At 47.6% G+C, this 22,506-nt stretch overlaps 1 protein-coding gene across 1 annotated transcript in view; it reads left to right on the top strand.

The window, feature by feature from the left end:
- Positions 1–22,506, top strand: part of Gabbr2 (gamma-aminobutyric acid type B receptor subunit 2) — a 339,297-nt gene that overhangs the window by 229,802 nt on the left and 86,989 nt on the right. Inside the window, exon 8 of the mRNA XM_031377342.1 lies at positions 19,030–19,090. Coding sequence (XP_031233202.1) covers positions 19,030–19,090 — 61 coding nt within the window. The remainder of the gene's footprint in view (positions 1–19,029; positions 19,091–22,506) is intronic.

Below are 22,506 nucleotides of genomic sequence, written 5' to 3'. Positions count from 1 at the left end.
TTTTTTTTTTTTTAGTTTTTTTTTGTTTTTTGTTTTTCAGTGTGTAGGGAGGGTGTATAAAGGGATTTTTTTTTAGGTTTTTTTTCAGTGTATATGTGTGTGTATGTGTGTGTGTGTGTGTGTGTGTGTGTAAAGGGATTTTTTTACATTTCTTAAGTGTATATGTGTGTGTGTTTGTATGATATATACTGAATTCAGAAGAGTAAGTCAGGTGTCCTGCTGTGTCACTCTCCACTTTGTTCCTTTGAGACAAAATCTCTCACTGTACCAGGAGTGAGTCTGCAAACCCCAGAAATCCTCCTGTCTCCACACCCCCAACACTGGGGTTATAAGCTTCTGTGACCATGCCTGGCTTTTTAAGTGGTGCTGGGTGCATTTATTTTATTTTATTTATCATTCTTTGAGAGTCTGACATCCAATCAGGAATGAACCGGTAGATAATGTCTCCAAGGTGTCTGAGAACCCTAAGGAGGTCAGAGTGACTGAAACATGTAAGCCAAGGGGAGAGAAATCAGGGACCACATCATGGAAGTCTAGACAGCATCCAACCTGCTGAGCCATTTAAAAGGACCCCACCCTCACAGGAGAGGGCATCTCTCCCACCACACTGAAAAACTCCTACCTTTGTTCTCAAGTCCTTGGGAAGTCATCAAGGCAGTGGCCAGTCCTTGTCAGGTCAGCTCTTGGAGATCCCTGCCCATTCACAACTCTCACCTGACTCTCAATGAAGAGATCAAGCAGGAGGCAGGACTAACTAGCAAAAAGATGATCTAGGCTGTCTGGAGTAAGAAAGAGCCCGGACCCCTTCAGAATCAGGGCCACCATCTGTAAGAGATGTGACCTGGAAACTCTATCTCAGCACCAGGTCTTCTAAAGAAAGAGCTCACAGCAGGTCCCAAGTAAAAATGTATATGCACAGGGTCCCTGTGAGAGAACTCTAACATCATGTAGTGTGAACAATAAAGATGCCAGGAAACCTAGGTAGGTCAGTTAGCTATGAACTCAAATGAAATGGTTTGCCAAATAACCAAGAACTGGAGCTCCTTTTCTTCCCCTGTGTCATGGGATTAATGGTCCCTATCTGTGTAGCTCAGGAAATTGCCACCCAACTCCTCTGGTGCAAGTAACAGGACCCACGCTTAACCACAAACCACAGTCCAAGATGAGGCCTGTCCATTCCTGTCTTTACATCTGTGTTTTCCGAGGCCAGCCCCCTTCCCAACTTCCAAACTGTTGCTCGGGCATCACATCCAGCCAAAGCCAGTAACACTCACAACATGTCCACTTGCAAGCCTCCTTAGCTGTAATCGGCTGGCTTAGGTCAAGCACTGCAGTTACACAGATCTGCTAAGTCACTGGACCCATCTCTACATTGAGCCGGCTTCGTAGATTTCTGTTGACTTTTTAACTCTCGTTCCATGTTAACCCATTCTCTGGATGGTATCATCCATTGTCTTCTAGCTTCGTGTTGGGTTTTCTAGTGGAGAGACAGGCAGGAAACAGGCAGCTAAAGGGAGACAGGTTGGGCTCTAGCCCAGCCTCTCCCCCCTGTTCTGAGACTTCTGTAATAGCTCTGTTCCTGTGGCTGGATCTTGTCACCATGGCTGTGGGGTCTCTATATCCCCCACACAGAGAAGGCTCTAGTGACACTCTCTTTTCCCCTTGGACTCTAAAGTACAGAAACATCTCCAGCTAACACCAATCTGTGGCTGGCACCTCACCTTCCCCTGTGCCCTGTGATTCAACTCCCCACCCCTCAAGAGTCTTATTAATCTCTTCCTTTGAGCCATCCAGGGTGAATCCCATTTCCTGCTGTAGCTTAAAGCTACAAAACCTGTTTTTGTACTCACAGCATCTGTGGGTCTGGGATTTGGGAGTGACTCAGCTGCAAAGTTCTGCAATGAGGTCTCTTCTACAAGGCAGATGAGACATCATCTGAGGCAGTGATCCTCCTAAGCCCTGGAAAAAACTTTAGATAGACTTCCAAGATGGCTTCTCTCATGACTGGCAAGCTGGTTCTGGTTCTTGGCAGAAGGACTCCGTTCTTTGCCATAGGCTACTTGGATGTCCTCATGGCACAATGATGGCTTCTGCTTCTGTGAATGAACCAGACTGAAGGGTCTCTTCACCAACTGTGCCTGGGTATCTGCCCATATTTGTAGTACCCTACTGTTCATGTAGGCTTGCCCCATTTGCTCAGGAGAGGATTATATCAGGGTTTGTCCCCAGGTACACATTAAGGGCCATCATGCATTACAAAGGCCATCACAGATGCTAGCTGGCACAATCTCACTGAACACCAGGTACTCTTAGCACCCAAAGGGTTGCCAAGCAACAAAAATTAATGTCTATTACAATAGGTGCAGATTCTATCAGTGTGAGCACCAAGGCTCTGGAATGACCAGCAAGTCTTGCTAAAAGTATTGGCACCAGACACATTAGGACCAAGTTCTCAGCACAAAGGATATTTATTTGCCTGAGAGCAACAAAGAGCTGGCAATAAAAGACAAAGACAGGAGACTAAGAATGAGGGAAATGGAGAGAGGAAAACGGGAGGGGGGTGAATATTTGCCCTAGAGTGACAAAGACTGCCTCTGAATGGAGGAGACAGATGTGCATGGCCCATAAGTAAATGGCAATTTATAAAGGTAAAAGGAGAAACCCTGTGTTAGGATGAGGTGTTGAATTTTAATTGGGAGTGTTAATTAAGTGAGCCAAAGGGGGCTTTTGACTGTTGGACTTAATACTTAATAGTTGGACCTTGGTAGTCAGCTACAAGAAGAGGAAGTGGCCAAATAAGGGAATAGACCTTGGTGGCTAGCTTTAAGAATGTGATTCAGTGGGAGGGGGTAGCAGGGACTCTGGGCAAGAGTAAGAAAGAGAGGAGTCCCATTTCATCTTTTTTCTAGCTCTAGCCCTATGCCAGCCCTGCCAGCCACACCCAAGACAACTGACTGTGGATGCAGTGTGGCCCAATCCTGCCTCCCACACCCTACATTCTGGTTTCTGACCATCCTTAGGCAGTCCTTATGTCTAGCAACAACCCAGCATCCCTGCCTCCCTTTCTTCTGCCTGCATCTGTCACATAATGCAAGTTTTTAAGATTAACCTCTGCTCTACGGGGGATATTCAGACAGGGAGCCTAGGCAAATAATGAGTTCTCAGTTGGGTGACACGCTAGCCTGCTAGTGTGGCCTGGTGGCCAGAGATGTGAGTGTCGACTCACCAGATGGCACAGGCCATTAGATCTGGAAGGAGCCTGGAACACCGTCTGCTGAGAGGCTCTCTGCCTGTTTTCCTCCATCCCGTGGTGGTAAAGGGGACACTGCCTGCTACAAACTCACACAAACCATTTTCTTGACAGAGGAGCTGAGGCACAGGACTCGTCTATGTACGTCTCATTTCCCTTAGCTTGGATATGGGAAGGTGGTGATGCCTTCGGGACCTGAGGATCACCTGGTTTTCCCCTACTCAGAGCCACTGAGCAAACACCACAGCAGGCCCATCAGATTCTTGGCCTTGCGGTAGGAGCAGAGCAAGAGAGGCCTGCCACTCTAGAGAACTGGAAACCCTGGAGCCCACACAGTGCCTGTTGCAGAGGCTGGCCCAACTGGTCCTGCATGAGGCATTAGTGTGTGCTCAAATGACTGCCAGAGAGGCACAGAAACAAGGAAACAGGGCGCAGACCCCTGAGCCTCTCGCCAGCATTTTTTCTGCCCTCATAGCTGCATGGAGGTTCCCTTTCTGCTGTCTGACCTCCTCCAGTCACAGAGCTATCTGGTCTTCGCCATCCATTCATGGCAATGAACACCACTAGCTAGGGATCATTCTCCTGTCCCTTCCTGCCCTGTAAGTCCCATTACCAACCCCCTTCCCTACAGCCAGCACTAGGAAGACAGAAGACACCTAATCTTTCACTTGTGTTTTTACTTCATGCAAATGTACTAGTAGCTTAAAGACATAAAATCTCTCTCTCTCTCTCTCTCTCTCTCTCTCTCTCTCTCTCTCTCTCTCTCTCTCTCTCTCTCTCTCTCTCTCTTTCTCTCTCTCTTTCTCTCTCTCTTTCTCTCTCTCTTTCTTTCTCCCTCTTTCTCTCTCTCCTCTTATAAATGAAAGCAACAATGGTCTTCACTTCATAATAAGAGTACCAGATACCCAGAATAGTAAAATGAAAGCAATTCATTTTATAATTTTGCAGAGTTGGGTGTCAGCCTAGAATTGCAAGCACATTGAATGTATGAAACAGTTTCTGAACCAAGTGTTTCACCCTTCTCCCCTTTAATAACCAGGAGACTACAGTCTTCCTTTTTAAATGTTTATTTATTGTATTATTTGTGTGTGAGAGTGTTTCTCCTGCGTGTACATTTGTATAGTGTGTGTATGTGTGTATGTGTGTGTGTGTGTGTGTGTGTGTGTGTGTGTGTGTGTGTGTGTCTGAGGCCCACTGAGGTCAGCAGAGAGTGTCAAAGACTCTGGGACTAGAGTTAGCAATGGTTGTGAGCCATCATGTGGTGCTGGGAATTGAACCCAGGTCCCATGCAAGGAGAAGTGATCTTAACCATTGAGCCATCTCTCCAGCCCCAGAAGACCACACTCTTATTCATTGTATAGGTCTTCTTTCCTTTCCCTCTGTTGCCTGAGTTTGCCTTTTATTTTTTTAAACAAAAGCTATGTGGGTTTACTTCTACATTTTACATCCTGTTTATTTTAAAGCTTATCACTCATAAGTTTATAGGCAAACTTGCCTGTTAGTAGTTTTCTACTTTAAACTTCTGGTTTGGGCATCTGGGAGCTTACAGAACATGGTGAGAGAGAACACAGCTAGACTCTCATGCATCAGCAGGTGTCTAATGTTTTCTGTTTGCTTAGCTGGACCTAAGCTGGTTCCAGGCACGTCTGAAAATGTGAATCATCTGATGTTATTTCTAGCAATGAAGTAGTATGTCTGTGAGATCAGATCTCTGAGAAAGAGAGAGAAGGAGGGAGAGAGGAAGTTAGGGAGGGAGGGAGAAATACAGAGAGACAGAAACAGAGGCAAAGACGGGGAGGGGCATGCTACACCATCATGGCAGTTTTTCAAATGTCCCCTTGTGAGAATCTCTTAGGAATGGATACAGAAGTGCATTCTGGGTGAGTGGGATACTGTCAGGGGTATCTGCTCCTAGGACATCACACCAGAAATGATGAGGTCCCAGGCCCTATGTCCCCACCAGCACCTGGCCTTGACTGTTTGTCTATTCTTAATGGCTGAACTTACTAGCTCCATAGAGCATCTCTTCCACATAACAAGCTCTCATTCCTAACACCAGGGCCTCCTCTCCATCCCTCCTGACTCTCTGTTGTCCCTGCCTGTTCTCAGCCTTCTCTGCCTTTCTGCTGGGGTGGTGGCCTTCAGATGGTTGTTTCAGGAATCCCACAGATAACCTGGATAATAACGCAATGGGGATTTCAGACCCTCACAGAATCAAATTCCATTCTGCTGCCTGTCCCAGATGTTCGATATTGATTAATCCTTTGCCTCATGGTTTGTGCTTTGGAAAGGAAATCTCACTTCCTTTCTCCTGCAATTTCCGCACCTAAGAACTATGTCTACTGCTTACAGAATGCTCTGCTTTCTCACCCCAGGGCCTTCACATATGTTGTTCCTCTTCCTGACTTTGGCTCACCACCCCCACCTTCCCTTAGCCAGCTAGCTGTTCTTAGCCTTCCTAGGCTCACTGAGGGATCTCTCTCCCTCTCCTTCTCCCTCTCCCTCTCCCCTTCTCCCCCTCCTTCCTCCCTCTCCTTCTCTCTCCCCCCTCCCTCCCTCCATCCCCCCTTTTCCCTCCCTTCCCCTCCCTCTCTCCCTCCCTCCCTCCCCCTCTCTTCCCTGAAGCTTTCTCGGACCCTAGGTTCTCTGCCAGCCAGGACATCCTGCCAGTGCTGGCACTGTGGTTAGCAGACTGTGAGCCTTCCTCCACACCCCAGCTGTGAGCTTCCTTGATGGTAGACCTTACCTGAGAGTATTGCTCAGCCTGGGCTAGGTCTAAATCAATAGGTCTGCACTAAATGCAGAGTGTTGTAAGCTCACTTTGGAATCCTGTCAGCCCTCCTCTAAAGCCTATGTAGGTCTTCCCTCTTCCTACCACCTGTAGAGAAGGTCAGCAGGGCCATCCCAGCACAACAGCATCAGGCCGGACCATGGGGCTGCATTCTAGTGAGACCGGGCTCCAACAGGCTTGGGGGGAACACAAGGCCGAGAGAAGAGAGGGACTGCCATGCCTTGGAACCCACCAAGGCATCCCATATCTAGAGTGAGGAGACTGGTGTGTTGGGCTAAGACCCCCCTGTGGATCTGCCTGGCCCCTCCTCGGGGGTCAAAAGCTTGAGACCCTCCTTGTCCACTCTTTTCCTTTACCCTACCCCCCAAGCCACTAGGCCTGCCAAACCTCTGTCTCCTCTGCATCATTTGTACAATGTGAGGTCACCATTAGGACCATGGAATGGCTGTTGGGAAACTCAATCCCTTACTTTGGAGGTACCCACAACTAACATCAGGTTGGACGCACGCCCACGTGGCCACACATGCGCCAAGTGTATTCAGATCTAGAAGGTGGCATGGTCCCTCCTGTTCCCCTCAGCTCTGCGCTGTGCAGATCCAAGCAGCCCCTTCCCCACCACAAGAAACCCAGCAGCACTGAACTTGGCTTCTCTTGCAAGGATGGGGAGGGGTCTCTGTGAAACAAGAATGAACGTGGGTGACTCAGCTGAGCTCCTCCGCCACCTCAAAGCTCCCTCTCTCTCCACCCTTGCATATCCTTGGTCCCCTCTCTCCTCACTTGTTGTCCCTCACAGTGACCACCTCCTACCTCTGCCTTGGCTTCTGCCTGCCAGGCACCCACCGAGGGGCTACCCATCCTCAGAAGAACAAACAAAACTTCTATCCACACTGTGCTTTTTGACTCAGTATGGGGAACCCTAGACCTGGCTTTCAGAACACGAAAACCATTTCCTTATACTCTGGGGAGACAGCAACTGAAGTCACTGAGTGCTGAGTTAACCCCTTTCTGGGTCACCTTCCTCAGTAGTTACCACTTCCTGCACATCCCCCACTTCAGTCTGTGCACTCCAGCCCTTGCCAGGATCTTCCTGCAGGCGAGTCCCTCCTTATCTTCCCCGTGGCTGCTGTATGTACCAGATGCCTGCTTGGAGTGCTGCCTTCCCCCACCCCAGGCCTGTCTGCAGCCCACCTTGGTGGACAAATATGCAAACAGATTGCAAACTGCACGTCTTGGACTTTGGGGTCGACTGGTCAGCAATTCAGTTTTCCTGCTGGAGAGACTGATCTATTTAACAAAAATAGAACCTACAGTAATGCAAAAAATTAAATGCTGCTCATGGCAGAGCTGCTTACAGCTGCAGATACCAAGGAAGGCAGACTGGGCACCTGGGAGGAGGCCTCCAGCCTCGGGGGCTTGTATCCTACACGCTTGAAGCCGAGCAGGCAGCGAGTGATGCTACCCACTACCCCGACCAGGTTCTCCACACCAACTATGCTTCCAAAGAGTGGTGACACCATTTCTCCGCTAGAAAGCAATCACTCTACGGTCTGGAAAGCAAGGGGCTCAGTTTCAGATCAGCGGCTGGGTCTTGCGTGGATGTGGGGGTAGGGGCTGGATCGATATCAGGAGCGTGAATTTATCTCCTTCCCCTCCTTGCCCTCTCAGTCCCTCTTGTCTCCTCATCTGGAAAATGGAAAGACGGCGCACACTCCATCCCACTGAGGCCGCTGAGGAGTCTGAGAGCGCTCAGGTGTCTTACGTAGCTGCTGCCTCAGCAGAGTTCAAACGAGCATGAAGACTGTTTGTCTACTAGGTGGTGGTGCAGGCAGGGGCTCTGCTACGCAGGGCAGGTAGAAGGAGACCTGAGGGCAGGTGAGCAGAGACCTGAGCCCTTTGGAGCATGGTGCTTCAAGGCGAGGCCAGGTCCAGCTGGAGTGTATGCCTCCTTGCTCTTGCTTCTTTTTGTCACCAGACAATGAGAGAAGTTGTGTTTATGTTCACACAGAACCCCTGGCTCTTGTACAGGAAAACTAAGCCATTAGGTGAAAATTAATGTATTTCAAGAGGAGAATTAATTTGCTGGTTGGTGATGATGTTGCGATTGGGGGGGGGGCTGGGAAAAATATATATCTCCTTATAATAGCATTTTAGAAAAAGAAAACTTTTTTGGTAGTATTTTTATATTAGATATTTTCTTTATTTACATGTCATATGATATCTCCTTTCCTCTCTGAAAAAAGGAAAATAAAATAAAATAAAATTAAAAAAAAAAAACAAGAACAAACCCCTGTTCCCTCCCCCCTCCCCCTGCTCGCCACCCTACCCTCTCCTGCTTACTGGCCCTGGCATTCCCCTACACGGGGGCACGGAACCTTCACAGGGCCAAGAGCCTATCCTCCCATTGATGACCAACTAGGCAATCCTCTGCTATACATATGCTGCTGGAGCCATTAATCCCACCATGTGTACTGAAAGAAACTTTTTTAAAAAAAAAAAAAAACTTTTCATGTTAGTTAAATAATACTTGCTCTCTAGAGAATACCAGAAAATATTGAAGAGTTTAAAAAAAAGAAAGAAAGAAAACAAACATAATTACCTAGTACAAGATTAACTAGCATTTAGCATTGCTCCTTGGAGGGAAGGATACATTTCATATGGACTGAGCAGTCTGTAGAAGAATGTCATCCTTGTATCATTCTTTATTAGGATATATAACACCAGCTGCTGTAACAAAAGCTTCTTCAGAACCTCCAAGGGTAGTTTGATGTAAAATGTCCCCACAGGCTCTTGCGTTTGAATGCTTGGTCTCCAGTGCTGGTGGGACTGTCTTGGGAAGCTTTGAAGGTGAGGGCTAGCTAGAAGAAATAGATCAATCACTAGGGCCTGGGCCTTGAGGTGTATAGTTAGACCATGTTTCCTGCCCAAGCTCTGTTTCCTGTTCTGCCCACGTGTAAGCAAGCAGACTCATACTCTTGCCGCCATAACCCAGAGCCACGCCAGCCTTCATATCTTCCTATGATAGATTCTAATCTCAACCATGAGTCAAAGCAAGGCCAGGGATGTGTCTCAGTAGTAGAATTCTTGCCTGGTATACGTGAGACTCTACGTTTGATGCATACAATATTACCAGATATAGAAGACAGATTATAGATAGATAGATAGATAGATAGATAGATAGATAGATAGATAGATAGATGATGGACAGACAGACGGACAGACATATAGATTCAACCAGGAATTGTGGCATGTACCTTAATCTCAGCACTCAGGAGACAGACTTGGGCAGATCTCTGTGAGTCAAGATCATCACAGTCTATACAGTGAGTTCCAGTTGACCAGGGCAACATAGTGAGAGTCTGTCTCAAACATACAAACCAAAAAGCAAGAAATGGGGGCTGGGGGACTAATGAAAGGAGAAAAAAGAACAGGAGAATAAAAGTGAGCCCAAACAAGCCCTTCCTCTTAAAGAGGTTTCCTGTAAGATGTTTGATTACAGGAGGAGAAACCTAACTAATAGAGTGCAGAGTGGCTGGGGCATGGCCCTTCCACATGATCAAGCACGAGCCTAGCCTCTTCCATCTCTTGTCCCTGCAGCTCCTTGGGCCTCCAAGTTCTCTGCTAGTTCCTAGGACCCTGACTAGAAAGTAGGGAAATGAAGTTTGAGAAGTTTGTATGCACTAGATCTAGAAGAACAGCTGTCATCCTTGCTGTGTACCATTAGCTAAATGGTCAGAAGCCCTGACCTAACTAACATGGAGGCTGGGAAACCTGTCCAGCTATGTGACAGAAAGGACAGGGAAAGAGACCTGATGGCCAACAAATGGGAGTCTGGCACAAGCAGAACGTCACTTTTGCCAACATTGTGTAATGTTTTCAAGTCTAGACAATGTAGACCAAGTCATCCCCATAGATCAACATCCATGACTTCCCATGAAAAATTAAGGCGCTATTATGTGACTTCTCTCGGGGACACAAACAATTGCCAGTTCATCCTAGGCAGGGCACCAACGACAAACAGAAGAAAGACTTCTGCCCAAGTCCAGTTTATTGAAACTGAGTTTATTGGGGTGACTTACAGGAACATGGTGACTCGCCCTGTTCAGATGAAGATTCACAAAAGCTCTCTGTATCCCTATAGCCAGCCCTGGAGTCTCTACTCCCCAGAAACAACTGTTTTCTGCTTAAGCCCTGGAGGGGGGTCTTGTGAAGGATGTGGCTTAAGTCTCGAGTCACCTGTCCCCACATACCTGTCCTCACTCATTTCACCTGTCCCCCCTCACCTCACCTGTCCCCACTCACCTCACCTGTCCCCACTCACCTCACCTGTCCTCACTCACCACACCTGTGCCCACTCACCTGTCCCACTCACTTTGCTGTGTCACCTGTCATGACCTTTGTCCATCTGCTCCTCGGTCACCCTCTTCAGCTTTACAGTCAATGTTGCATGCTCTGACTTCTCAGCTGCTCTCCTGCCCAGAGCCTTTGAACACTCTTGTGATCCCCTCTTCCCAAGATTCTACCTGTTGCTTTAAGCTCACCCAGAATCGCTTCACTTCTCAGCACAAAAACTGCCTCCCCCTAAAAGACCTTCCCAGATCCCCTCTAGTCTAAATTAGGGCCTTGTTTTCTTTCACAGCAATCTGTCCTTTTTCTTCATTTCTTTATTAGTAATTCGATATGTCCCCATGTACCTATTGTAAGTATTTATCCCTCCCAGCAGACCACAAGCTCCATGCAGCCTAGGCCTGAATTCTGCTCACTCTTTCTGCTGGCACTCGCCTGACATGTGCCAGGCTCATCACAGCCACCCAGCACAGCTTGTTGACTGACATGTTCCCTGGTGTTTCATCCTCCCATATCAAAGTTCACTTACACTATTCCTTTATTCTGTGCACATTTCATGCATGTCTGATGTTTGCTGTTCCCAAAAATCTGCCTCTGCTTTCATACTAACCGAAAGAAAGGGAGCGGGTCTCCTCCTGTGGACCATCCACAGCCTTCTCTGGGCCTCCACTTCCTTTTGCTGAGCCCAGCCCTGCCTTAGGCCACCAAGTGCTTTGTGGAAAGTTGCTATGTGGGCTTTTACTCCATCTTACCAACCTCAGAGAGTGGCAGTGGGCAGGCCACGCCTCCTGCCTGTCAGCCTCTCTACCTCTCTCTCATACCACGCATCTGAAGGCTTAGACCTATCAAAAGAGTCTGCAGTATAAGAAAAACATTTTAAATAGAAGGCAACATATGGTCTCTCCTACAGTCCAAGGAGACACGCAAGGAAAAAATGCCCTTTTTCACCTTTACAGAACACAGGACAGACAGACCTAATCATTTGATCTTTCCCTCCCTGTTAAGTTCTGCTGTCCCTGTGGGGACAGAGGATACCTTCTCCTTCAAGCCTGCATGGTGTCAACCTCTACCCTCCATGAATGGGAACTTGCCCTGCAGTATCGTAGCTCCAGTAATAATATTGTGTTGTTCCTTGGAGACTGGTGCAAACCCAGGTTAGGAACCACTCTGTGTACAGGACTATCCACTCACCTGCAATGGCTGCCTGCTCCTCCAACAAAACTAGGCAGGGCTCCTGGCTCCTCAACTCTCAGCTTTTTAGACATCTGCTCACCTGGGGAGCTGGAGACATGGCTAAGCAGCTAAGAGCAATTGCTGCTCTTGCAGAGGACCTGGGTTTGATTCCCAACACCAGCACTGACATTAAGTAGTTCACAACCACCTGTAACATCAGGTCCAGGGAATCCAATACCCTCTTCCGGCCTCCACTGGCACCTGCACACGTGTGGTGTACATATAGACAAGCAGGCACATGCACATACATTAAAATGTTCTTTTTTTAGATCATTTCCAGATAATCTTTAATCAGAATAACTCATCAAAGGAAGCAACAATCATTTAACAATTTGTATCATAAATGAGCAAAGAGAGGCATGTGAAACATTAAAATGTTTTTAAAACTAAATTCAAAAAAGGAATTGTCCATCTCTGTGCAGATTTTACACACATGCATGTGTACACAGATATGCACATAGACATAAAAACACATGCACACATATACATACATGTACACGAACATGTGCATACACATGCATGCACAGGCACATGCACTAAAGCATATATATAATGGAGTGTGCATGCCTCACATACACACACATACATGCTCAGATGCTAGTACATGCCCCCCTCCCACAGCAAGCTTGACTGCCCAGAGGCAAATATGCACTCTAAAACCACACTCCAGGAGAAACGTTTCCCAGCATGCTCTGGGAAGTACAGAACTTGGCACTGTACAGTTCCCAGGGGGCCAGGCCCTCAGGCTGTGCTCAGGGAGCTCCTCTCTGACTAGTGACCAGCTTCAGCCAAGTGCTGCCTACCAGCCTCCCAGAAGCTATCACTTCTGGCCTCTCAGACTTGATGCCAGGCCTGGGCAGGCCAGTCCATCCTCTGCTGTGAAGCTGAAGCTGAGACCACAAAAGAAAGGAAGGAAAGAAGAGGCCCCATTCTAGGGCTTGACTCGTGTGACTCATAAGTCCCTATCGGGTATGTTCTGCATCCAGTCGTGAACTGTTGGAGATGAAGTCTGAAAGCAGAGACTTTTCTAAGAGAGTCCTGGAGCCTACAGGATGCACTCCCCATCCCATTCCTATTCCCCTCCCCATCCCCATCCCCATTCTCCTCCCCATCTCCATCCCTATCCCTATCCCCATCTCCACCCCCACCCCGCCCCACCCTGCCCCACCCTACTCTGCCCTAAGGATTAGACCTGGCACTAGAATGACTTAGATAATGTAGATTATTTATTAAATGACTTTCTGGGTCCAATGCAGGGCCAGTCTCCTTTTCTAAGTCTCTTCTTTAATCCTCCCACACTGTCCTGAGAAGTAGGAACTGTCCTTTTAGTCAGAAGGCCTGAGGCTCAGAGACAGCATGACAGCCCTCACTCACGATGATGGCGCTAGCTGCTCTTGCCTGGCCAATTCTGAAGTTTGGGATACATCTCCCCCTCCCGTATCTGTCAACCCCCCATGTGTAGCTCACACGGCACCCTGTCAGCTGAGATTGATCATCGTGAAGCAGGCTGCTTTTTAAAATTCTCCTTTTAGCCATAGCGTTTTTAAATTAATTTTTGAGGTTAGCATACAAAGTAATGGATTTCACGGCGGCATCTTCATGTGTGGGTGTCATTACACTGTGTCCTCATCACTGTCCTCCTCCCCTGGGGCTCATGGCCTTCCACTCTTTCTTACACAGCATCTCTTTCAGGGGAAAGCAAACCCTTAACTATTCTCCACCTGGGACTTTCCTCCATGATTTTATTTCCACATCTGCTCCACAGAGGTTCTTAACAAAACAAGTTAGGCTCCGCGTCAGCCCAGGACTTTCTTGAGAGGGCTGGAACAAGAAGGTTGTCCCTGAAGTGACACATTGGAAGCGTACCCAGGTCCCTGGAGGTGGAGGAACAGGAAGGAAGGTGGGGCTGCCACTGCTTCTACAAGGCAACAGGGTCCTACCTTCTTCATAGCGTGCTGATCGCAATGCTGTCTAACTTCCAAAGGGTTTCTCAACGTGATCAAGGAGCAGATGTGGAATGCAAGACAAATAAAGAGGTGATGTCCAAACACGCTGGGCCCTATGGATGCTGCCCCTAGCCCTGCCAGATCTGCTACACTGGAGGCTATGCCTCTCTAAGCACTCAGCAGGTAGCCAAGTACCACTCAGCCCCACTCCATCTTTGATCACTTGTAGTTTTTACTACTATGCCCAAAACCATGGTGGGGATTGGGTCAAAAATTTCCCCTGATATGAACTTTTCTCCATGAATGCTTCCTATTATCAAGACACAAATGGAACTGGTTAGCGGGGGATTCTGGGAAATGTGACTTAGAGGCCTGAACACCCCTGCAACACAGAAAAGAATATATGGATGAGAGAGTGAACTATGAGTATTGCCCAGGTCGCAGCTACCAAAGCCCACTGCCTTGGGATCTAATTTCTCACATGGATTGGTCCTCAGTGATGCGACAGTCCTGGACTGGCTCCGCTCAAGGAAAGCCGTGATATTTATATACATAAAGGCTTTCTGAAAGGGGAGCACAATTCTGGGGTTTTAGAAAGTAGGAAGGAGACCGAGACATAGCTCCATACTGCCTCCCTCGGCAGCCTGAGGAGTCCCTTCATCTTCTAAGAACCTTAGTGTAGGTCCAACTGAGATTGGTGGTTTCGAAGCAGAAGAGAATTTTAGGTCGAACCACTTTAAACATAGACTCAAACATGAGAGGTAGAAGAAAGAGAATTCAGAAGGAAATGCAAGGCCTGCCAGAGAGCGTGGACATGGACTCCTCAAGTGAGAATTGTGGAGACTAAAGCACACACCCACGTGTGGGCAACAGGCTCCTCAAAGGACAGAAGTCCTTGTCTTATTAATAATCTTATATGCTATTTTGGAAACTCTTGAGTTCTATCTCAAAGGGTTGCTAAGAAACATATTTATCCTTCTCTCTATCTTTTGATAAGTGAGGTGGGTCTGAGCCAGCAGAGATAGAATTAGAACCTGACAGGGCTGCACAAGACGGTTAGTACCTTCCTGACCCTGTAAACGGGGCTTCTAGGAAAGCCCACGTTTGCACTTGATACAGGGCAAAGGCCTTAAGCAGGGGCTAACAGCTCCGGAACTCTTGCATCCCTGTTGGAGAGAAAAGTCAGTTGTGCTCCAGGACGAAGCCTCCTCTCTTCTCATGTCTCCAGTTTTCCCCATCTTCCTGCCTGCCTCTCACACCGTTTGACTGCAGTGATCCACCACAGAAAGTCAGAGAATGCTGGTGAACCCTGGGACTTCTCTCAGAAGCCCTTGCCATCTCCTCTTCCAGCCCAAGGCCCCGCCCCCAACAGGAAGTCTTGGGTTAGGTTACTTGAAGCACACAAAGAAGCTAGTGTTGCCTATCGGAAGGGAGGTGGGAATGAGACCCAGGAGCAAGGACTCCAGAAAGACCTCAGAGAAGTAAGACCAACTCCACAGCTAGATCAGCCTCTCTTCCTTCCTTACCACCACAGCCCTATCACTGACTGGCATTTCTTTTTCATTTATTGATACAACGCTCCCCTAGGGTGAGACTCGATGCCCAGTGGGGTACTTGGGCATAGCATAGTGTAGCACCCTGGAGACCTAGCTGGCCCTTCAGGAGGCTGAGGAAGAGGATCCCTTGAGACCTGGAATTTGCAGGCTCCCTGGGCATCATAGTGAGACCCAATTTAAAACAGAATACTTTGCACAGGTTAGGTCAAACACTGTGTTGTGAGCTGGTCATCTTGTAACATGGACGGTAGCCTCTAAAGAGGATTCCTTGATTACTCATGAGCAAGAGGCCTTCCACATCGAGGCTAACAGCCCTCTGAGTAGTTGACAATGATGAAGGGAACTAACTGAGTGACTGGTCGCTCAGTAAACTGAGTCACATGACAGTTTCCTCAGAGGGCCTTCACTAAGCTCTGGCTTCCTCTCTGGTCCAGACAGACCCATCAATAAGCCAACTGTTAATCTGTGTGCCATCAACACTGCCTATCACAATTTTAAAACAAAATCCCGGGCTGGTGAGATGGCTCAGTGGTTAAGAGCACTGACTGCTCTTCCAGAGGTTATGAATTCAAATCCCAGCAACCACATGGTGGCTCACAACCATCCTTAATGAGATCTGACGCCCTCTCCTGGTGAGTCTGAGAACAGCTACAATGTGCTTACATATAATAATAAATAAATATTTTAAAAAAAATCCCTATTGGGGAACAAGGTGCTTTCTTGTTGGGAGGCACAGCACATGGTGGTTCATGAGGTGATGGATCAGCCATTTGGAGAAGACCCTTCTGGGAGACGAGGCTACCTGGTTTTACCCCTTTGCCAACTGATGTCCTTTGGAGTTGAAAATTTCTTCCCAAGGGTTGGCAACTTCCTGGTGCCTCAGATCTTTTCACTTCAGCTCTTTGCTATTAGAAGTATTTAAATAAAAAATGACTGCTACCACTCACTGAGGGCTTGTACTGAAACAGGAGCTGTAGGCTGGGGGTGGGGGGAGGCTATATTATAGAGATAATGTCTAGAATGCTGCCTGGGAAGAGATGTAGTGTGGCTTGTGAGATTCGGGCATTGCTCTCCTACCTCTGGATCCTGAGACAGTAAGGGGAGGGGGTGAGTTCCTGCTGGAAAAGCAAAACATAGCAAGTCTTACTTCAAAATGGACAATTAGTTTTGTTGGGGGGGGGTGGACAGGAGACTGGAAAGATGGGGCCACAGCCAAGAGCATTTACACAGGAGCTGGATACAGTTTGAAGGCTTTAGGAAGCTCACAATGGCTTATAACTCTAGGTCCAAAGGATCAGAAGCCCTCATCTGACCCTTGTGAGTACCTGCACTAATGTGCTGCACATGCTGGCATGAGCACACACACACATACACACACACACAAAAAAAATTTAAAAGTAACAATAAATTTTTAAAAAGCAAGAGAGTGGGGCTGGAGAGATGGCTCAGCGGTTAAGAGCACTGACTGCTCTTCCAGAGGTCCTGAGTTCAAATCCCAGCAACCACATGGTGGCTCACAGCCATCCATAATAAGATCTGACTCCCTCTTCTGGTGTGTCTGAAGACAGCTAAAGTGTACTTACATATAGCAATAAATAAATCTTTTAAAAAATAAAATAAATAAAATAAAATAAAAAAGAAAGAGAGTGATTTCTCTTCTACCATGTGGCCAAGGACACACTCCCACGCTCTTTTTAATGAAACCAGAAAAGAATATGGAGGACAGACCACATTCTAGACCTAGTTGCCTTTGGAATTCTTCAGATCCTGGCAAGAGATCAGTAAGGAATTTAGGGCTCTGCCCTTGGGGAATTTTCTTCCATTTTCTCTTTGTGGAGAGTGGTTTGCATCTTTCCCACCCAGGTAAAGTGGTCCATTTGCATAAATATGATCCTTTTGGAAGGTGTTCTGTGATTTCCAATCATCCCTAGAAATAAAATCACAGCTCCTGTCTCACCTTCCCTTGAAGTGTTTTCACACTTTAGGGAATTGCTTACTGCCACCTGAATGTAGAATTGGGTGGGTGTTCAGTTTCAAACTGATACTACTCACAGCTGTCGTCAGGGCTTCACAAAGGTGTCAAAGTGGCTTTGGAAGGTGTTTCTGAAGATGAGGTACAGCATCCTCCTAGCTCTTAAAGACACGGGTCCTGCCTTACCCTGGGACCACACACCCCAGGCCCCCTCCCCAGGGAAGATGCTCCCCTGACAATGCAGTGGCTATGGAGCACCACTGCCCTGGCTGCAAAAGCTCTACAGTGAGAGGAAAGCAGGATTCCATAGAAACATCTTCCTCAATTTTCACCAACTCCGGTGAGAGAGCCTGGGTCTTAAATAAAACAATTAGGGATGTGGCTCGATGCTAGAGCACTCAGTAGTGTGTACATGGTCCTGTGTAGGATCCCTGGCACTTCTAAAGAAAATGAAACTGTGATTGCACTCTAGAGGGCGTGTGCGTGCGGGTATGAGTGCACGTGGAAGCTAGGGACAATCTTGGGTACTGGTCCTGTTTGAGACAGGATCTCTTTTTATTCAAGGCTTCCTACATCAGGCCAGATGCCCAGGATTTCATCCAAGAATTCTATGATTCCACTTCTCATTTCAACATAAACAGCACTGGGAATGCAGCTGTGCCTGCCACTCCCAGCCTTTTACAGAGATTCTGAGGAATCAAACTCAGGTCTTCACGGAAGCCATCTCCCCAGCCCAGCCTCAGTTTCTTGATCTGTAAAGTGTGCATCACCTCCATGCCACCTAAGCAAGTTGTTAAGATGCAATGACAGACTGTATGCCAATTTCTTCTCATCAGTTTCCTTGAATAATTGCAGAATTTTATCGGGGACCACGGTGGGCAAAAGGAACTAACATGCCTTCTTTAAATCCCTGGTGTACTCAGCCAAGCATATGAGAGCCATCAAGGCAGATGCTAGAGATGACAGCCATCTTTACCCCCAAAGTCCCTAATGAGAGGTGCTCAGCTGCCTGTGACAGTCATCAGGTCTTGCTGGCTGGAGATGCTTAATTTCGAGCTGCATCATAGCCCAGTTATAATTGGGGTTGACATCACCTCAGGATGATTGTCCCCAAAACATCCTCCATCTTTTTTCCCCCTGAGACAGGGTTTATCTGTGTAGCCCTGGCTGTCCTGGAACTTGCTTTGTAAACCAGATGCTCTCTGGAGATCTGTCTGCCTCTACTCCTGCCCCTGCCCCTGCCCCCATCTCTGCCTCTGCCTTCTGACTGCTGGGATTAAATGTGTGCACCACCATGCTCACCCCTGTCCATCCTTAATAATAAACCACACATAGATAGATAGATAGATAGATAGATAGATAGATAGATAGATAGATAGATAGATAGATAGATGTAATAAAAAAAGGAAGGAAGGAGGAAGGAAGGAAGAGAGAGACAGAGAAAGAGAAAGGAAGGAAGGAAGGAAGGAAGAAGGAAAGAAAGAAAGGAAGGAAGGAAGGAAAGAAGGAAGGAAGAAAGAAGAAAGAGAGAGCCCAACCTCCAGCACCCTGGTGGTCCTCCAGCCAGATAGCCTCAGGGAAGCCCTATGGTGGGCACAAGACCAACAATCAGAAACCGCACCTCTGCCTCCATCCCACTGGAAGACCTCATCCCATGATAACATAAGCCACGTGGGTATTTCATAATCACTGTGGTAACGACAATGCTATCTCGGCTTTAATACACATGTGATAGCTTCATTATTGATTTTGTGCCTCTCGAATTTTAAACAGATAAAGTCACAACTAATGTGTAAGTAATGAGTTTGACTTTTGTGTCTGCCTTCAACGGGAGCCGATTTTTCTCCAATATTAATAAGCACACCATGCCGTTTACGATTTCAATGGGCTAATGTGACATTTCTCTTTTGTTCTCATTTGTTTTGTTTTGTTTTTAGGGTCAAGTTGTGTTCCGGAACGGGGAGAGAATGGGAACCATTAAATTTACTCAATTTCAAGGTAGGCTTTTGGATGCTTATTCTTTCCAGCTGATGGCATTTATATTCAGGGATGTTGTGTTTCTGCAATAAAAGGCATCAGAAAAGATGGAAATCTGATATGAGATTCCAGATAAAACAAGAGTCGATAGGAACCGCTTCCCCATGAGAACATGAGTTACAGCTATGTGGAAAATTGTTTCTCAAAAGCCCAGCTCCCCAAGCCTACCTGACCCCCATGTGACTCCTAGACTTGTAAGAAAGGGAGCGTGGGTAAGTCAATAGCAATATGCTGAGAAGCCTGCATCATTCCGGGGATTTGATCACAGACCAATGTTATGACCCCTACCTCTCCATCACCCAGTGTAAGCCACTGCCTGCATTTTGTCAGTCTTACGTTATCTTGGCTCAATCCCATGAACCCCACCCAACCCACTTTTTGCTAACTATTATAAAACCACTCCGAGGCCTTAGTTCATTTCCATATATAAATACATCCGTGTGCATTTCCTCTGGAGGACTTTTTTCAGACATAGCCACTGCACCTACAAGAACGTTTCACAGTTCTCAGTGACTTTCCACTCTCTGTCATCAGTACCCCGACCATTTCAAAGTTGACAGTTTGATGGAGAACCCTTACAAAGTCCTACCATCATACCAGTCTGGTGTGTCGCCTTAGTCTCTGTTTTATTGCACCCTCCACAGCCTCCCCCACCCCACCCACCACACACACACACACACACACACACACACTTTTTATATACCACATAATGTTCTGCAGGAACTACTCCATTTAGTGGGGTTTGCTGCTGCTGCTAGAGTCAACATGGGGCTCAGAAACCGCCCCTGCCATGCCCCATGTATCATGTAAACAGTTCAGAGAAGGATGGTGACTAGTCATGGTCCTCAGGGCATAAAGCAGGGCAGAGCTGGACACTCCCTGGGAGAGTTGCCTCAGTTGGACTCAGTATGGTTGTTATGATTGTGGTTAGCCTTCCCACTGGAGAGACAGACCATTTGTCTTGGCTTGTTGACCGGAGAGGAAGGCCTTTGCTTTGAGTAGATCCCAGAGACACTCCAGAGGAAGCCAGAATTGAGGCAAGCTCTTCAGATTCATTTGGGTGAAACCCCTACCAGGCACCTGATCAATCTGGAGAGGTGTTTCTCAGGCTGCCCCTGCCTAATGGGCTGGTGTGGTTTACTCATTCATCCTCCCATGGCGGGTAATTGAAACGCATGTCAGCTCTCTGGCTTGCACAAAAGGTGTTATCTTAGGCAAATGTAATTATTTTCCCATTTGTTGAGTCTTCTTCATTGGCTGAACAAAGTATGCATCCTAGCAAATATGCGTGCTCTTTGAATGATAGCAACTAAATCCTTTTGTCGTATTCCAAGTTCTCAAATTATATCACCTGGAGCAGAGTGCTTTGTAAAATATGGATTACATGATCGCAGGGTGCATGCTGATTTTATTGCCCTTCTCTTTTTCATATGTTAAGTTTAGACATCAACTTAGCGTAGGAACTCACAGGGCAGCCAGAGCCGCCAACATAAATCAGGTTTGTGGTCCTGCCCACATCAAGACATCCTGCTAGGAACAGCGCCTCCTCCCTGTGTGGGACCCGTAGGTCCTGTTATCTGGGGAGTTAATGCTTCCATCTCTGAGATCAACCCAGAGCCATGATAATGCATAGGTACAAATACCCAGCATCCTTCACTCTGGGAGAAATAACCTCCAAAGAATCCCCAGAGGCCATATAGAAACCTACTGCCCATCCATGTCCCTGTACTGGCTCTGGTCCCTCCTGCCCCACTGGCCATGCCGCCATCACTAGATCCTAGGACCTCCTCCACATAGCTTAAGTGTATCCGCCCTTCTCTGGTGGGCAGTAAGCTCTGCACCCTGGATGGCAGGTGGAGGCAAGGGCAGCGTTGCCACCCTGTAGAGCCACGCCCATCCTGGACATGCCCAGTTCCAAGTCTACTTGTTTCCTGCTCCTCCCCCATCCGCTCTGCTGTCTCTGGAGCCCTGTGTGAGTGGAGATGAATGTTGGAGATGTAGCTTCTTCTTTCCCTTTAAGAGAAAAAAGATTCCTTGTCACTGCCTCTTCTAAACAGCACAGGGAATCTGTAGCGGGAGGAAGCCGAGCAGAGCGTGATTAGGCCTTGTTTGGCGCTCTCATAGAAAGCCCAGCATCTGCTCCCAGCAGCCTGCCTTCATTAGGCCCGTTTGTGAGGCTGACTGATAGTGGCTTCCTTGAGTTATAAAGGACAGCCTCTGGGGCTGGTGTCTGCACACCTGATCTGAAGGGACAGGGGTCTTGCAGGCTTTTAATGCCATAATTGTCATTCAGAACGTACCTCCCCATGGTGGAGGCCCCGCCTCTCCATGCACACCCTAATCACCCCCACGGAACAGATGCTGAGACAGTCTCTCCCATCCTCAGCCTGCTGCTTTGCTGAGCCCTCCAGGGAAGCACCAAGTTGAGTAAGATACAGTGCCTGGCCCTAGGGACTTCATAATCTCTCTGGCCAACTGTCAGCATCCCGTAAAGGCAGGAAGACACTTCCCAGAACCTACTAGGGAACTTTCAGGACAGTTTGGCCCTGATCAGAGAGGCTCCTGAGGCTGATTTTTAAATGTCCTTTTCTGTCTCCTGACACACTGCATGAGCCAGGGTCTGAAAGGCTGCCTCAGTGGACTCAGACACTGGCTATTTAAGACTAGAGACGGAATCCCCAAAACTTCAGCCCACTGTATCAGGGCTGTGGGTCAGCAGGCACAGAAGGACACTACTTGTGAAAGTGGGCTTGTTGGGATCAGGGTGATGTTCCCAGCCTTGAAGACTTGCTAGCCTTCACCATCCAGGATTTTACCCTCAAGTAAGCGGGCCCAGAAGACAGAATTATTTAGTAGACATTGCACTCCATAGAATGACAGACTGTGTTACAGGAGCCCTGACTCTCCGTGCCTCTGCTAGAATGCCTCCAGGGATGGGGAGCTCATCCCCCTCATGTGAAAAGTATCATTACTTGCCAGGCAGAGTCACTTAATCACTCTGAAATTTCATTTTAGAGCTCATTTTAAAATAGTGATATAAAAGATAATCTTGTCCCTTGCTTTGAAAGTGACTGAGTATTCAATGGCATGATACTGTCGAGTACCTTGCTCAGTGACTGACATGGAGAAGAGCCATGTCAACTGGTGGTACCCTTCTCCCTTGGCCATTCTCTACAATGACCGGAAGTGTGGCCTTACCTCACACTCTTCATTTGACAGGACGTTGATACCACTGTCCCAGGAAAGACATTTTGGCTTGTCACTTATCCCCACACCCAATGAATAAGCCACATGCTCATTGCTTGGTGAGAATGTTGTGTTTATGAATGACCCACATGCTCATTGCTTGGTGGGAATGTTGTGTTTATGAATGACCC

This window comes from Mastomys coucha, unplaced genomic scaffold (assembly GCF_008632895.1).
Source record: "Mastomys coucha isolate ucsf_1 unplaced genomic scaffold, UCSF_Mcou_1 pScaffold18, whole genome shotgun sequence".
NCBI classification, from domain to species: domain Eukaryota; kingdom Metazoa; phylum Chordata; class Mammalia; order Rodentia; family Muridae; genus Mastomys; species Mastomys coucha.
This window is presented reverse-complemented; position numbering and strand designations above follow the sequence as displayed.